We start from the raw sequence: 16834 nt of genomic DNA, 5'->3' as shown, positions 1-16834 counted from the left end.
GTCGGGGGTGGAGAGATGGGGGGTGCAGAAGACGGGGGACCAGGACAGGCATTTAACAACCATGAATAAGATGCAGTTGTTCTCTTTCTGTCCATTACTGACCTCATCACTGGGCCATTTCCTCCTCCCGACTCCTTCTACACACTCACCCCAAAGGTCAATCAGACCTGTCCTGGTATGGGTTGGCCACAACGTTTTCGTCTCCCAAACTAAACAGATGAAGAGGATTTAGTCACCAGATGTGAGCCTGGCTTGGGGCCGGCAGAAAAGAGAGACTGCCAAGTGAAGAACCAAGAACAACTCACACAGCCCAGGGCCACTGTCACCAGATAGCAACGGAAAGCAGGTGTGGCCTGTTCCAGCCGAATCCTGCAGCGCTCTTAGCCACCTGTTCCGACAACTGCAGACAAAACTCGCTTGCATGATGATCCAGCACACTGGAGGCCCAGGGGGAACCCTCTACACCAGCTGTCCCTCACCCTGCATCCTGGCTCTAACCCTCCCCCTCCACACCAATTAACCAATCTCTCCCGTGCGTAATTCCACGCACAGACACAGCATAGAACTGGTTTCCCTCCCTGCCTCTCTCTTAGGTCACAACAAACAAAACTCACGATTTTTTTTCTCTTACTTCAGATAAATATATATTTTTGAAGTCAATTTTAACAGTCTAGACTCAGTGACTGGACCATTTCCAGATCCTTCTCTCTTTTCTCAGAGTCTCCGCTTGGCTGAGTAGAAGGAGGAAGCGTGTCTACATCCAGTTGGCATCATCATGGAAGCTTTGGGTCAATCTGGCACAAGGGGCTCCCTCCCTCTGGCCTCCTAGAGCATCTGCTGCCTGAACCACTCAGCAGCTGCTAGTGCGTGAGCTGCCATCTTTTGCTGTGAGCTTCTCTTACTATGTATTCTCTTTTCTCCTCAACTTGACTTGCAATTTCCTAGAAGATGGCAGCCATCCCTTGATCTTCTGTCTTGTTTCCATAATGCCTTGCTTTAAAAATGTCATTTGTATTTCCACCCGTGTGTGTGAATGTGGAAGGACACACAGCAATCACTCCACGTCAGAAGCTATCAGCACTAAAGTCATCAAAAGCTGCTCATCTTAGCAGGAAGTGTCTTTCACCACATTTGGTTAGTCAAGCACCAAATTGCTCGTGCTGCATTCCAGACACTAAAAATAGCAGCGACATTCAATTTTGAAGCAAAAAGATCTACGTGAACAGGGTCAGGCGAACAGGATTAAGGACGAAAGACAAGTGAAGTAGCCTCTCAACTGGGTGTCATTTTGTCCACCAAATTAACTGGATTTACTTGTTGAGTGTTATGTGCAGGCAGCATGCTAAGGGCTCTATGTACACTCTTTCATCTAATCTTCACAGTAATCCATGAAGTGGATATTACTATCCCATTTCACAAAGAAACTAAGGAACAGATAGCTCAAACAACTTCCCAAGGTTGGTAAACAGCACAATTGGGATTCGAAGCCAGATGTGCCTGACTTCACCATGATCCTTCACTGCCTTTCTAATTAATCCAACACCAAATATAGAAAAGGTCAAAAGCCAAAAAAACAGATTTTTTTTTTTTTTAAAGCAAGCGAGCAACCAACCAACCCATCAACCGTCCTCAAAGAAAGCCAGATGGGGGAATTCAGGAATATACTTATTTACCTTGGCTCTGCTAGACTTCATCTTTATTTCTTGACTCTGTCTCTTCTTCTCCATCATGACCCACCGAATTTCAGTTTAGACTGTGATAACCTCTTCTACAGACAATTTCAAAGTCTCCTAAGTCTGTCCACTCTAATGTCAGGATCTATCCAGAAGCTGACCGCTGCTTATACTACTCCCACACCTCTCGACAAGTCTCTAAGCTTTACCCTCAACTCCCCAAAGTTTAATCTCATCACATCAGTGTGTCCTTTTAAAAGGTCACATCACAACTCTGCTCAATAGCACCTCTAGCCCGTCTCCCACTACTCTCCCCTTTGCTCATCCACTCTGGGAATATGGCTTCCTTATTGTTCCTTGAACAAACATAACCTTCCTCTGCCCCAGGGTCTTTGCACTAGCTGCTCCCTCTGCTTGGGGCTCTCTTCTCCAAGATACTTGCATGGCACATTCCTTCATCTCCTTTAAGCCTTTGTTTAGAGTTCACTGTCCAAGCGAGGCATTCCCTTAATACCCTACAAACCAGCTTCCCATCCCAGGACCTCCAATCCCTCTTGGCTTGTTCTATTTTTGTTTTTAGCCATAGCACTTATTCTCATATACTGCACACCAGACTTATGTTTACTGCATCCTCTCTCTAGAACAGAAGCTCCATGAGGGTAGAAATGCTTTGTGTTGCTCACTGCTGTATCCCCAGCACCTAGAACAATGCCTAGCACACAGAATGTGCTCAGCAAATATTTGCTGAATTAATGTTTTACATGGCTTGCCAGCAGGAAAAACTGATAACCCCGGGTCAATGCACTATGTTTACCTTATGGGCTTTGAGTACTCCCGGGGCTCTGATCCACTCTGGGAGGCATTTATTCACCTGCTTGAGAAGCCTGGGAACTGGGAGCTATTAAGAGCAGAATGATGTGGTGAGTTCTACATTTTAATCAGTTCACTCTAGCTCTGGGGGATGGATCTGGGGAGGTTAAGGCTAGAATTATGAGTCCATTCCAGTAATCAGGCAAGAGATGATGAGAGCCTGAGAAATATTTAGGAGACAAGAGGGAAAGATTCAATGATTGGTTGGATGTTGGGGGATGGTGGGAATCTGACTAACCTTCAGGTTTGGGGGTTGGGGAACTGAACAGATAACACGGTTAGTAATGAAGACAGAGCATACAGAAGAATCTCACTTGGGAATGGACCTGGGAAGATAAGTCTCCTCCCCTTAGTTCAACATTCACTTTAGCAGCCCCTTGACAAATAACTAAAGTGATTACGGCAAAAAGCTCAACCAGGGCTACAGAGCAGCAGAATATAAACAAAAAGAATCCTAGAGGATCATCGCTTTGTTCCCAGTTGTCAGTGGCAGTCAGCTGGCCTTTGACCAGGCAGAGTCCCTCCTAAAGAAAGAGTATGGAGTGTCTTTTCATGGGTTAAAAGTCGGTCGTGCCCCTTAAGAGATACACATACCAACATTTCTGTAAACTTCAGAGACAATGAGTTGTCCCATTTCTTTGGAAAATAACTTCAGAATTCAGCAATTTTAAAAGGGCCCCATCCTAAAGACCCCTGAACAAAGGTTTACCAACAAAATAGTTTAATCCACCACTTACTGGACTGATAGTTTTACCCTCATACCTTACCTGGAAAGTTCTCTCGATTTAGCTTAGGTCTGCGGACAATCACAAAGTCCTTGTCATTCCCTTTGCTCTTTAGCCGTTTTCGTGGGGGGCTCTGCGGGTGGCCCAGGTTTGAAAGCAGTTCCTGGGGGATGTTCTCACTGTCCACCTCCTCCTTCTCCAGGGCGGAGACCCCCATGCCTGAAAGCAGTTCAGAAGTCTTGCTAGAATCCCATCCCCACGTGAAGCTGGTGGTAACGTTGCTACTCTGGTCGGGAATCTCCTGGAGGTGTTTCCTGCAGAAACGCACAATAGCCCCACGTTCCTTTCAAAAACACACCCGTAAATAATTCCAAGGTAGGCCTAAAGGAAGCTGCAAGTTACTCATTGCAGAAAACTTTCACAGCAGCTAACTAAATTGCATTTCTACGCGCCGGCGGTGAGTTCTCAAGAATAAAAGAGAAAATAACCAAACAAATCGAACACTTCGAAAAGTCTTTTCGATTTACGATCATGCAGAAGGCCTCAAGAATTTCTTAAAGTGGAAGGAACAGACAAGGAAAGAGGGAGGGCAATCATACAGTGATTGAAAACAGCAGCCGGAAAGCCCAATAAGGGAAGCCAAATAAAATCGCACGCTGATCACCGCGCTAAAGCATCCACCCATCCACGTTTTCCCAAAGAAGAGGCCAAGCAACCATTCACATTACAGCATTACTAACAATATTAGCAAGTAGCAAAATTCGCGGCCTAAAGGAATTAAGACGGTCCATTCATGTCTGCCCCTTTTTGCAATCGGTTTACCTGTGCATGGCGTCCGCAGGTTCGGGAGTTTTAAATGCGTGCATTAATTGCAGAGGTGCCCGCCTACTGGATTCCCGCTTTGGCGCGCGGCGGCGCACTGCGTGCGGCTCCTGCCCCCAGCAGCTAGACCCGCGAACTCTATCAACGTTGCATCCCCGCCGCGCGCGCAGAATTCTTCTGCCCGCTCTCCTCCGCGGCCGCCGTCTGCTGCCCCGCTGCCTGCTGGGAATTGTAGTTTCTGCCCTGCCTGGTAGTGCGGCTGCCTCGCTACTACTTCGTTTCCTTATAGCTTTGCCCGCCTTCAGGATACCCACAACCCCCCGCGGCTACGGGACCGGACGGCCCACAGGGTAGGCGGGGAAGCGGAAGCGGGCGGTGCTCGGGCTGACTGGGAAATGTCAGCTGCTTGATTGGCGTCGGGTTTTCCTTTCCTCGGAACCCGCAGGCCTTCAGGTGACCGCCACCGCCGTCGCCAGGGAGCGTGGGTCCCAGACCCTGGACGGCTGTGGCGGACGCGGGGTTTCGCGGTCTTTCTGGAGGCTGTCCGGCGAGATCGGGCGGTGAGCCTGAGGGGGAGAGCGTGAGGCACTTTGGGGTCTGGGGCGAAGCGCGGGCGGAGAGAGAGGGACCCCGGAGACCCAGAGAGGCCGCCGCCGCGGGGCCCACGTCCCCGGAGTGGAGGCGGTGACCCGCTCCGCCGGCCAGGTGAGAGGTTGCGGCCGCGGGCGTCACACCTGCTCTCCCCGCTGCCCGGAGCTGCGTTCTCCACCGGGGAGAGGGCGGCCCTTAGCACTAGGTCTGTGGACGGGATCCCTTCTTCATCTGTAAAATAGGCACTGTGGCAAGCGACGCTTATTTCACAGGCTTGGAGTCGGGGTCAAATCGGATAACGCGTGTGAAAGCGCTTTGTAGACGAAAACGCGGTTCAGAAGAGAGGCGGCGGTTTAATTTTAGGGCAGCAGGAGATCACGGTGGTTCCTGTGTGCAGTGGCAACGCTGAGCATCCCCTTGCAGCCTCGAGAAGGTTCATACATGCTAACATGAGAACAAATAAGGTGAGTAATTGTTTGCAAAGGGCTTTCAGTGCAACACTAGGCGCCGCCAGCAAAGCCATTCGGTTGCTCACTCTCAACCAGCTTCTTTCTGTTTGCCTCGCCTCCTGAAAGCACGCTGCTTTTAGCCTCTGTCCGCGGAGAAGAGTTTGGAGCTGGTTGGAGTAGAGAGAGTGCCATACTCCGGGTAGGATGACCCTGCGAAATGCATTATGCAAACTGTACTGTAACTGTGACCCTGGGAAAGCAGTGGAAGAGAGATAGGGGAATAGCTTCCAACCCTAATAAAAATGGAGAGGATGTATAAGGTTCAGAAGTAAGCAACCCAGCGTCATAAATATATTAGAATATTACTTAAGTATGCTGTGTACCATGCCTTTTTATTTCTTTTTTTTTTTTAAAAAAAAGCTTCGATTTACACTGGAATTAAACTACCCTTGCTTGGGTACGTGCTTGTTTCAGACTTGATGCTTAGCTTGAAAAATAACCACTACTTTAAAAAATTAATTGAGGGGCTTTAAAAAAAATTTCTTTAAAAAAAAAAAAGCTTCGATTTACACTGGAATTAAACCTCCCTTGTTTGGGTACGTGCTTGTTTCAGGCTTGATGCTTAGCTTGAAAAATAACCACCTTTTGACAGAGGAAAGCATTCATGAACCTTTAGTTTGTTGCTGAAACTAGGTGAAATTGGTGTAAAGAAGGGATCTGTTCACAGATTGAGTCTGATTGAAACCAGAAGAAGAATATGAGGCTGAATGTTCACAATTCATTAAACTAATGTTACCTGGAAAATACTTTTAAATGCAGTGTTCTGATTTTTTACATAAAGTGACCTTTAAGCAGTTACCTTCGCTTGAAATCTACATCCTTTTCCCTTAAAATTGCAACTCAGAGGAAATATTTTTAACATTAAAAAGTTAGTCTCCTTCAGGAAAGTGAACAAGACAGAGGGCGCTTATAAGCTAATGGAGGAGAAAGAACAAACAAGAAAAAAATATTTAAAATATTTGAGAATAAACAAAGTTTTGAGGTATAAAGTAATTGGGAGAGGCCACTTTAGATAGAGGTCTTATAGATAGGAAGTTCTAACAGATGGGATGATTCTAAATTTAAAGATAAGAAATATCCTCATACTAGGATTTAGCCTGAGAGCTAGGGAACATTTCTAGTTTTCAGAATACTTGGAATGTCTGAATTAGTGGGCACAAGGTCCTTTATAGGACTTCAGAGAGAGCCTGTCAACTTGGAAAATCAAAGTCTTCAAATTGTAGAATAGATATTTCACTAACAGTTTGCTCTGGCAGCAAAAATAGCATACTAAAATGGGAATAATTTTTTTCTGCATTCCTTCTAATAATGGCTGTTCTCTTAATATAGTAAGTAAAAGTTTAACTTGGTAAATTGGTACTTTAATATAAGGAATTGTGTCCATTGAAGACTTGAGATTACCAGCTACATAGAGGTTGCTGTTTGGTCTTTTCAAGAACTGCATTATGATTGCTACTGATGTGGATTATTTTGTTTTCCTGATTAATTTTATTCTTTTAATCTACTCAGCACACCCCATGTCCCATTTTAGTGAGAGAGGTATACCATATTTCTAGAAGTAGAATTACTAGATCAGTATCTAGGACAAATCAATTACATTTTTTTTTATGTCTGCAAATGACATTAGAGTAATTTCTAGTACTCTTTAGAAGTTTCAGATAGAGTACAAAGTGAGTTTGTAAATTGGGAAAATGTTTCTCATACAAGAGGCAAGAGCATAGTTAGTTACAGCGTATTCAATATTAGGGCATAGGACAGGCCAAAAAGGACTAGAAATTACATTCAGCTATAAGCTATGTATATAGCTTATATGTATATATATATTCAGTAGTATATTATTGTTCTTTTTGAAAATCAAATGTGACAAAAGAGATTCTATTTAAATAGGAGTGTGATGTGCTTTTTCCTTAGTTCCATCATAGCATGAAGTAAATCTTAAGATTTGTTAGTGTTTTTTTATGTTATTTAGCTTAGGTGAACAAAAGACTAAGAACAGTTACATAGCAAGAAGTTTTTATCTGCTAATCAAGTTTCAAAAGATTCCTTTTCCCTCAATTAGTTTTATTTTTATTTATTTATTTTTAATTTATTATTTATTTAGTTAGTTTTGGCTGCATTGGGTCTTTGTTGCTGCACGCGGGCTTTCTCTAGTTGCGGCGAGCGGGGGCTACTCTTTGTTGCGGTGCGTGGGCTTTTCCTTGCGGTGGCTTCTCTTGTTGTGGAGCACGAGCTCTAGGTGCACAGGCTTCAGTAGTTGTGATGCGTGGGCTCAGTAGTTGTGGCACACGGGCTTAGTTGCTCTGTGGCATGTGAGACCTTCCCGGACCAGGGATCGAACCCGTGTCCCCTGCATTGGCAGGCAGATTCTTAACCACTGCACCACCAGGGAAGCCCCTCAATTAATTTTAAAGTAGATCTAAAAGATCTACTTTTTAAAGTAGTTCTCTGCAGTTTAATACTCTCTATAATGGGCAGATTGGGGCAAGAACAGAAGGGCTCTTTCCCAATTCTGATATGCTCTGTTTTCTTTTTTACTTTCCCCATGTAGATTAGAGTCATATATTATACTTAAGTTATGGCAGCCTTAAAACTGCAAAGTTAAAAAGGCTTAGTTAAATTCTATATTAAACATGACTTTATTAGCACTGTCTTTATATATATAAAGAAATAACTGATAGAACGTTTCTACTTTGTTCATTGAAATGAACAAATGAAAACTGAGCAAAAGAAATGATTTAAACAGTCTAAATTGCATTGAGAAAGTATGTCTGGACTGGAGCAGAGACTCTGGTATCCTAATTGTGAGCCTGGCTTTGTAGTCAGGATGCCTCTGAATCCCACTTCTTACCCTCTCTGTGCCATTTTCTCCTCTACTAAATAAGGTTACTAACCTTTCTTACTGGGCTGTGAAGTGTAATTCGATACAGCATGTTAAGCGCTAGCACAATGCTTGGAATCTAGTAAACTCACACAAAATATTAACTACTAGTTTTTTTAAAAAACTATTTTGTTACTAGGAAGGATTCTAAAGATTATTTTCTAATTACCAAAGTAAGTCTTATAATCTCTTTACCTAAAATCTTTAAGGATCCGTTACAGTTCCAGTTGTTTTCTTCTTGCCTACTTACTGGTTGCTACCTCTCTCATGCCTTGCCAAAGGTGGAACAGTTTGTATATGTCCATCTTTCTTCAAAAGGCCTGTTGCTCTTTGGAATTCACTTCACCTGGTTGGTTTGCCAACTCAGCTCATTTTTTAAGATGGCTTCAAAAGATATTACGCCTTTTTTGCATTTTTAGAGTGGAAGTTACATTCTTTTGTGGTATTCTATCTGTATCCTAAGCTGAATTCTCCTTATACCTGAAATCGTTAAACATGGGATTAATGATTATCTTCGGAGGGTTTAAATTTTGATTGGTGGTAAAGAATTGTTGACTTTCATTATTTACATCTAGTTCTGATTCTTTTGATTTTTCATTATTTGGATCTCGAGTTGTCTCCTAGTTTTTATTCACATGTCTGAGTAAAGATACATATTTAAGTTAACACAGTCTGTCTGATGAATCATTAGGTTCTAGTTGGAAATTTTTAATTCAGTTCAGAATCTTAGGTTTTGGCAAAATTTTTGTCCTGTTCTCTTGTTCAATTGATACCAATCTTTCCTTCCTGTCTTTTTCTTTTCTTCCCCCACCCCCTTTTTTTTTTTGAAAATATTTGGGATGTTTCAGATTCCAAAATGATCTTAACCTCTAAATTTTCTACTTAAAGTGTGTTTAGCCTGAAAAACTATCATCAACCATAAAATACTCAGGAAATAGTACTCCAAGTCAGTAACATTAGTAAACTCATGAAAGGCATTTGAAGGTAGTATTGTATAATATCTTGATGATTGGTAAAAGACTGAATTGGATTTTAAATGTTTAAAACTTTCAGAACTGATATTTTGAAAGGTAGACTGTGCCTGCATATTAGGTACTAAAATATGAGTGAATGAATTGGCATTTTGATTTTAAGTAAAATCTACTTTTGCTGCTGTGGCGTTAATGCCCACCTATGATAGCTTTATGCCTCTTTTTCATTTCTAATCACGTGGAACTAAATTTGGATTTGCCTCCAAATTTTAGCATTTTCTTGTTTTATTTTTGCCTTTTAGCCTAAACACATTATTTTGATAAAGAATATCATTAGAAGGACCATTGTTGTGGTCAAAGGAATATTTGCCCTTTTGCCCCCAAGTATATTTTTGCATAGCTGCACATCGTTACAGTTCAGCAAATGATCCATTTTGCTTCACCTCCATTTTGATCATTTGCCTAGAAGAATGGCAATGTCTTTCTATATGACGTTGGTGTGTCAAGTGTACCTTCTTGACATGGCTTTGAGATGTGTTCTATCTCTTTACAATGGACAGAACACAAAGGACAGATGAAGGGGTGTTTGGGCTATCTTACAGACCTAGAGAGGTAATCCTACTTAGTCAGGTGAGGCAAGGGGAGCAATTTCTGTGAACATGAACATCATTTTTTGTTTTATAGGAATGAGTGTGGGTCCAAGCTGTGGTAACCACAGAGAATGAGAAACAAAAAGCATTTGGTATCCATCCATTCATGGTTTTTTGGGGGTTGGGGGGGAAGACCATTTAGGGTAAAGCTATACTTTGAGACCATTGAGGCAACTAGTTATCTTCTGGAAGCACACGGTATGAAGGAAGTGGAGATTAGCAACTAGCATTTATTGAAGATCTACTTTGGAACTCCTTTTGGTGTTTTACTTTTATAACTCACTGGATCTTCATAGCAACCTGTGTGAGGTGATCATATATCCTCATTCAACAGCTTAAATTGCATACAATTACACAATTATTAAATAGAGTTGGGATTTGGAACCCAGGTTTACAGTAATATAATAAAACATTTGTGTTTTAAAATAGTTGTAATTCTAGGCACTTGGTAACACTACAGCAAAATTTTTCATTGTCTAGTTGCTATGTGTTTTACTTTCATATTACTACACTGATTTTTAAATAGTATTAAAATTACAAAAAAATACACTTACCATTTGAAATTAAAAGCACACACATACAAAGAAAGAGCAAGAAAGAAAATAGAAGTCATCTCTTTACTACGTTGTGGCACCACTTAGCATTTTGATGTATATTTGTCCATACATATATGTGCGTTTCTTATGTATACTCCCTAAGATCCCACCCATGCCCCTTTTTACATCTCTAAAGTGTGCCTCTGGGTCTCACCTTTCTTCTGGGCTGGAGGAATCTGGTGGGCCCCTTTAATCATTGTCTGTAATGGAGTCTTTCTGTTAGGTGGTCCTTGACTCAGACACAGATCCCTGCTCCCATAGGTCATGGCGAGGTTAGCGGGATTAGTGATTTATGAAACGCTTGGCTGCTTTTGTCAAAAAGGTAATGGACAACAATGAGACTGGTGGACATTTTTAAGACTTGGTGAACTATTTAGTACAAACATTTAAGTTGTTTCTATGTTTTTATGTTTAAATAATGCTGCTGTGAAAAATAATATTGTAGATAAATCTTTGTTCCCATTTTGGTTTTTCTCTAAGTTATTTGAAGAAGTGTTGCTAGGGCCACAAGGATATATACTTTTTTTAAGTTCTTCGATACCTAGTGCCAAATTGCTGTCCACCCTGGCAATGAGTTTTTTTTTAATACACCAAACTTGAGTTGTCCAATCTTTATTTTTATTCGATTTTAATTGATAATTATTTTATGAATTTAATATACAAATAACTAAATCAGATGGAGAATACAGCACCCCTAGCTTTGAACAGAAAATTATTCAGTTGAAACAACTAAAACAGGCTATAGGAATTCGTAAGGAACCTTGGAAACTACTATCATTCTGCACCGTAAAAAAAAATTCCTTATTTAAAATTAGGTACAAGGTCAAAGATATGTACTTTAAAACTATTATTTTCTCATCTCAGGTTAGGGAAATCCCAACTTTCATTTCTAGTTTCATGGGACCCCCTAGGCATAACCTTTTGTCATAACAAGGCAACAAGTGTTCAGTTTGAACTGAAATAAATGGTGTGATGAACAGAATAACAGACCCCCAAGGATATCTATGCCTTAATCCCTGTGGAACCAGTAAATATGACTAGATTATCCAGGTGGGCCCAGTGAGATCAGATGAACCCTTAAAAGCAGAACTTTCTTCAAGCAAAGGGCAGAAGAGAAAGTTAGCAGTTTCAAGCATGCAGAGGATTTGACAAGCCATTTCTGGCTCTGAGGTATATAGGGCTGCATGCAAAGACCAGAAAGAAGCCTCTAGAACTAAGGGCAAATGCTAGCTGACAGCCAGCAAGGAAATGAGGATCTCAGTCCTATAACCATAACAAACTGAATTTTACCAACAGCCTGAAGGAACTATGGATTCTTCCCCAGAGTCTCCAGAAAGGAGCCCCTGCTGACACCTTGATTTCAATATTGAGAACTCAGTTGAGCCACACTGTGCCTAGACATCTGACCCACAGAAACTATGAAATATCTAACCTTCAGAAACTATGACACGTGGGTGTTGTTTTAAGACACTAAGTTTACAGTAATTCTTTACAACAGCAATAGGAGACAAATACACTGAGTATGGGAAGAGATGTAACCAAATCATTTCTTTATACTAGAATAAAGGATCCATAATTCTTTTTATTCACTATAACATTTAAAAGTACTATGAATCAGCCTGAAAAACTGACAGCTGTTATAAAAAAGATAGTAACTAGTAGCAAGTTTATAACTGATTGTTTTATAACTGATTGTGTTGTTTGCTTATACCCATAATCTTATTATGTAACTATTATCGATGTTTCCACATATTTCATTGTTGTTCATTCATTCTTATTTTTATGCATGTTATGTAAAAATCTGTGAATCTAGTTTTTCAGTTAATGTTATGGTAGTTTTCTAATGTTATTGAATAATCTTAACAAATATCCTTTCTTATACTTCAGTAATAGACCATCAACGGTTCTGCCATGCCTTAGCATTTCCTTGCTAATCTCTGATATCCATTCTTTTTTCTATGGTTGTCATACTCCTTGCACTGGACAATTTCAGGCAAAATAAGTATCGAGGTCCAACCATAAAGGGATTTTCATATGATAATTATATTAAATTCACATTGAGTGATTTTTTTCTTAAAAAAGCTGTATCTTAAAGATGGTAACAGTTTTCATCAGCACATTCTACATCGAGCTGTCACCTAACCACTTAATCTATTATTTTTTTTTTTTTTGTGGTACGCGGGCCTCTCACTGTTGTGGCCTCTCCCATTGCGGAGCACAGGCTCCGGACGCGCAGGCTCAGCGGCCATGGCTCACGGCCCCAGCCGCTCCGCGGCATGTGGGATCTTCCCGGACCGGGGCACGAACCCGCGTCCCCTGCATCGGCAGGCGGACTCTCAACCACTGAGCCACCAGGGAAGCCCTATTCTTGACTTAAAAATAAGATTAACTCACTGTTATTGTGATGGTACAAGTTGTTTCTTTGAAAATGAAATTTGAAATTTTGAGTAGTAGCAATGAGCAGAGTTCTAAGCCTTTTGAGTTGTAATAAGTATTTGTAAAATTAGTTTTGGGGACAATAACAAGAGTTTCACATTGACTTTGAAGTCAGCAGTAATAAAAAATAGTGTATATACTAAAGCATACAGTAACGTTTTTTATTCATTGGCTTATTCATTCAATAGATATTTTTTGAATAGTGACTGTATGCCAGACACTATTAGAGACATGGGGTACAGTACTGAATAAAATAGTCAAGTCTCTGCTCTCATGGAGTCTGTGTGTGTGTGTGTGTTGGGGGGTGTTTTCAGGGAGACAGTAAAGAATATACATTATATCAGGTGGATAAGTGCTTTGAAGAAAAATATAGCAGGATATGGTGATAGAGAGTGACAAATGGGTTTCAATTTTAGATATTTAAGAATGAAAATATTGGTTGAAATCCACAGAGGAATGGAAAGAAACTACTTCAATAATATAAAGAAATAATGAAGTAGTTTATTAAATGTGATTTTTTTTTTTTTTTTTTTTTTTTTTTTGCGGTACGCGGGCCTTTCACTGTTGTGGCCTCTCCCGTAGTGGAGCACAGGCTCCGGACGCTCAGGCTCAGCGGCCATGGCTCACAGGCCCAGCCACTCCACGGCATGTGGGATCTTCCCGGACCGGGGCACGAACCCGTGTCCCCCGCATCGGCAGGCGGACTCTCAACCACTGCGCCACCAGGGAAGCCCTAAATGTGATTTTTATTTGTGATATTCCATATAGAAGTATTTCTTATGTAAATTTAAATTTAGACTGTTAAAGTACCCAAATTTCTTTATTCTTTTAATAACTAGTTTTGGTTGGAGATCTTTGTTAATTTGACATATTTTATTGATTCTACCTTATTTTATTTTGGTGGGTTGCATCATAATCTTGATTCTCTGTGTTAAGATGTTGATTCATTCCTTGGGATACTGTAGTTAATCCATAGACAAAGAAAAATGCCTGACATTGATTTTATAGAGGTGAAAAGCACATATATTTTCTTCAGTTAGTGAAGGTAAATTATTTTATAAGAGTAGAGAGACATCAAATAAACCATTTTCTGCTATCTGTATCATCAACATTTATAATTAAAAATATTTTCAAATGTATGACTTTATTCAGTAGTCATTGATAAATTTTTCTGCCTATAAAATAGGTGAAGTAACTTTAAAGAAAATAAGATTTGTATAGATAGATGGAAAGTGGTGAGTATATTGAGTTTATTTTGTGGAGCAGTAAATGAATAAGAATTTCAGGTCCCAAAAGTTAGACAAGATTAGGATGAAAGAAAGAAAAATACTGTTTCAAACAAAGGAAATGTTACTTTCAAATGGTCTCTGTCTTTCTGGCTCTCCCTCCCTCTCTTTTAGAAAATTTAAGTAGTGACTATTAATACTTAGAAAACTTTATTTTACAAAATATCTAATTTCCTAGAATACAGTCACTAGTGTATTTAATAGAAAATATTCTGTTAGGGCTTATAATATTAAGGAACAAACTTCAAGTGATGCTGTATTGAAACTGTTCATATCTAGTATTCTTACTTTGTAATATTTTTGGAACTAGTGTGGTTTTTGCTAAAATAGTTTTTTTCCTGAAGATACAATTTATGTGAAATTTTCAACATATGATTTAAAAAATAAGACTAAGTACTTGAGAGTAGGAATTATCCTTTTCATCTTACTTATAGTCCAATGTAAAGCCTGACAGTTTTCTAAAGAATCTATTAGTACATTAATAAAAAAATAATTAGGAGATTTCCAAGTGGTCATTTCCTATGTTAACACTTTTTTTTTTTTTTTCAGTTTACAGATATGATCCAAGCCTGTATGTGAATTACTTTGGTTAATCAGAGCAAACATTGAATAATGAGTGGTGCAGCTTTGGGACTCGAGATTGTTTTTGTCTTTTTTTTGGCATTATTCCTACTTCATCGATATGGAGACTTTAAGAAACAACATAGACTTGTAATTGTTGGAACACTGCTAGCTTGGTATCTCTGCTTTCTAATTGTCTTCATACTGCCTCTGGATGTTAGTACGGTAAGAGGTGAAACTGATTTTCACAATTTAAAAGGCAGTTGTAGTCATACAGCATGTTTGAGATATGTTTTTAAGACAACCAAGTCATGTAAAAGTTAACTTATATTTTAAACTTAAGAGTTACTCTATGAATTTGATTACTAAAAAGCATAGCCAGGAAGGTACTTTTGGGTAGATAGGTTGATACACTTCAATATCCCTTAAGTACTTGGTAACTTTTTGGTTTTCATTTTTAAACCATACCTTCATTGCTTTAGACAATATACAACCGGTGCAAACATGCTGCTGCAAACTCGAGCCCTACTGAGAGTAGCAACATTACAGGACTGTATGCAGCTGCTACCCCGGTTCCAAGGTACTTTCTTCTTCTTTTTTTTTTTTTTTTTAATATTGTAGGGGGCAATTTGTTTAAAACTTGTCGGTCTTTACCATCTGGATTTTATATTTATAAAAGTTTATCCTTGTTCTCTATTCACCTCCCTTCTTAATCCTTTGCTAATAGACTTTTAATTACCTTGTATCTTATTTAAGTTTAAATCTTTTTTTTCTTTTTCTTTTTTTTTTTTTTTTTTTTGCGGTATGCGGGCCTCTCACTGTTGTGGCCTCTCCCGTTGCGGAGCACAGGCTCCAGACGCGCAGGCTCAGCGGCCATGGCTCACGGGTCCAGCCGCTCCGCGGCATGTGGGATCTTCCCGGACCAGGGCACGAACCCGTGTCCCCTGCATTGGCAGGCGGACTCTCAACTGCTGCGCCACCCGGGAAGCCCCTTAAGTTTAAATCTTAAATAAATTTTAGATATTGGTAAACAAGGCCTTTCAGTAGATGCTAATGAGAAGCTTGGAGAAGACCTGATTTTTTTTAGTCCCTTACTAAGAAAGTAACTTCCAAAAGCTGTTTTTCCTCTCAGCCTCTCCCCGATCCAAAAAAAAATGGGGCATGCATTTTCTCATTTGCCTTAATTTACAAGGTTGTAATAAAGGACGAGGAGATTATTCTGTATGTAGGATATTCCTTTCATATTGCACATCCTTTGATATCATTATAGTTTTAGATTGAGAATAAAGTTCAAATTATCAAAAGGTTATATTGAATTCATATCAAACTTGCAAGTAAAAAACTAACAAATATTGGTTATAGCTTTTACCAATGCTTTAAGTGGTGTTTGCATGCTTCTTTATGCAGCTTTTATTTTATTTTTTTTTAATCAAAGCTGGATAAGGGTAAATTTTAAATGTAGTTGTTATTCCCTTTTGAAGAGCCATTGTGGATTGTTGGAAGCCCTTGGACTAAAGGATAGCCTTACAGTCTAGGCAGGCTATTACTGGAAGAATCTATGGGCAGATACACATATATTCAGAAACTTCAAACAGAATTATGTATAGATGCTGGCATCTATCTCCATAGGAGATATGCTATATGACTGATGAGTTAGGGTTCCAGTTTCTAGGAATTAATCACCTAACGTCTTTCTCTCCTTCCTGCCATAACCAGCCCCACAAATGGGGTGAGTGTGTATCTTAAAGGTAATCATCAACCCTAAAGGTAACCAAATCAGAGATTTGATTTCATGATGCATTTGCTTTTAAAGACTGTCACTTTATTAATCTATTAGAACATTCTGTCCTCTTTTACTCAATGACTAAAAAAAACACTGGAAGTTGAAAATTTAAATGCATTCCTCTTTAAAACAGTTTTATTCCCTTTTTGTATGTTTTTTCAACAGTCAGCTTTGAATTTTAAGTTTTCTATGAAATTTTACAAATTAGAATCAATAATTTAAAATCTGAATATAAGTGAACTTTGCCACACACAAATTAATTGTGCAATTCATGTAAATAATCATTTATGATTAATTGGCTTTAAATTGTTATTAAATAGCCAACGTCCGTGTTTCAAGCCATGGAGTTATATTCCTGATGGAATTATGCCAATTTTCTGGAGGGTAGTATATTGGACATCACAATTTTTAACATGGTAAGTGGTAGTGAAGGATAAAATTTTTGATACTTTGGCTAAATTTTTTAAAGTGATTATTTTTCCA

The 16834-nt window shown here is 39.6% G+C and overlaps 2 protein-coding genes across 12 annotated transcripts in view; one reads left to right on the top strand and one right to left on the bottom strand.

The window, feature by feature from the left end:
- SKP2 (S-phase kinase associated protein 2) overlaps window positions 1-4297 on the bottom strand; it is a 73187-nt gene extending 68890 nt beyond the window's left edge. For 2 of the 4 annotated variants that reach the window (XR_010941923.1, XM_067730522.1), the window contains exons 1-2: window positions 4091-4297; window positions 3311-3582 (exon numbers count right to left, since the gene is read on the bottom strand). Coding sequence is in view for 3 of the 4 variants with exons in the window: in XM_067730522.1 (XP_067586623.1) it covers window positions 3311-3582; window positions 4091-4134 (316 nt within the window). In the remaining variant the exon portion in view is untranslated. The other 2 variants (XM_067730520.1, XM_067730521.1) reach the window with 2 other exon arrangements.
- A 55-nt stretch (window positions 4298-4352) lies between these two features.
- LMBRD2 (LMBR1 domain containing 2) overlaps window positions 4353-16834 on the top strand; it is a 56104-nt gene continuing 43622 nt past the window's right edge. For 2 of the 8 annotated variants that reach the window (XM_067730515.1, XM_067730509.1), the window contains exons 1-5: window positions 4447-4650; window positions 4954-5145; window positions 14557-14793; window positions 15051-15148; window positions 16672-16767. In XM_067730515.1, the coding sequence (XP_067586616.1) occupies window positions 14620-14793; window positions 15051-15148; window positions 16672-16767 (368 nt within the window). In that variant the 5' untranslated portion in view covers window positions 4447-4650; window positions 4954-5145; window positions 14557-14619. The other 6 variants (XM_067730512.1, XM_067730510.1, XM_067730511.1 and 3 more) reach the window with 6 other exon arrangements.

Source organism: Pseudorca crassidens, chromosome 3 (genome assembly GCF_039906515.1).
Source record: "Pseudorca crassidens isolate mPseCra1 chromosome 3, mPseCra1.hap1, whole genome shotgun sequence".
NCBI classification, from domain to species: Eukaryota; Metazoa; Chordata; class Mammalia; order Artiodactyla; family Delphinidae; genus Pseudorca; species Pseudorca crassidens.
Note: the sequence above shows the minus strand (reverse complement) of the source record. Positions and strands in the feature narration are given on the sequence as shown.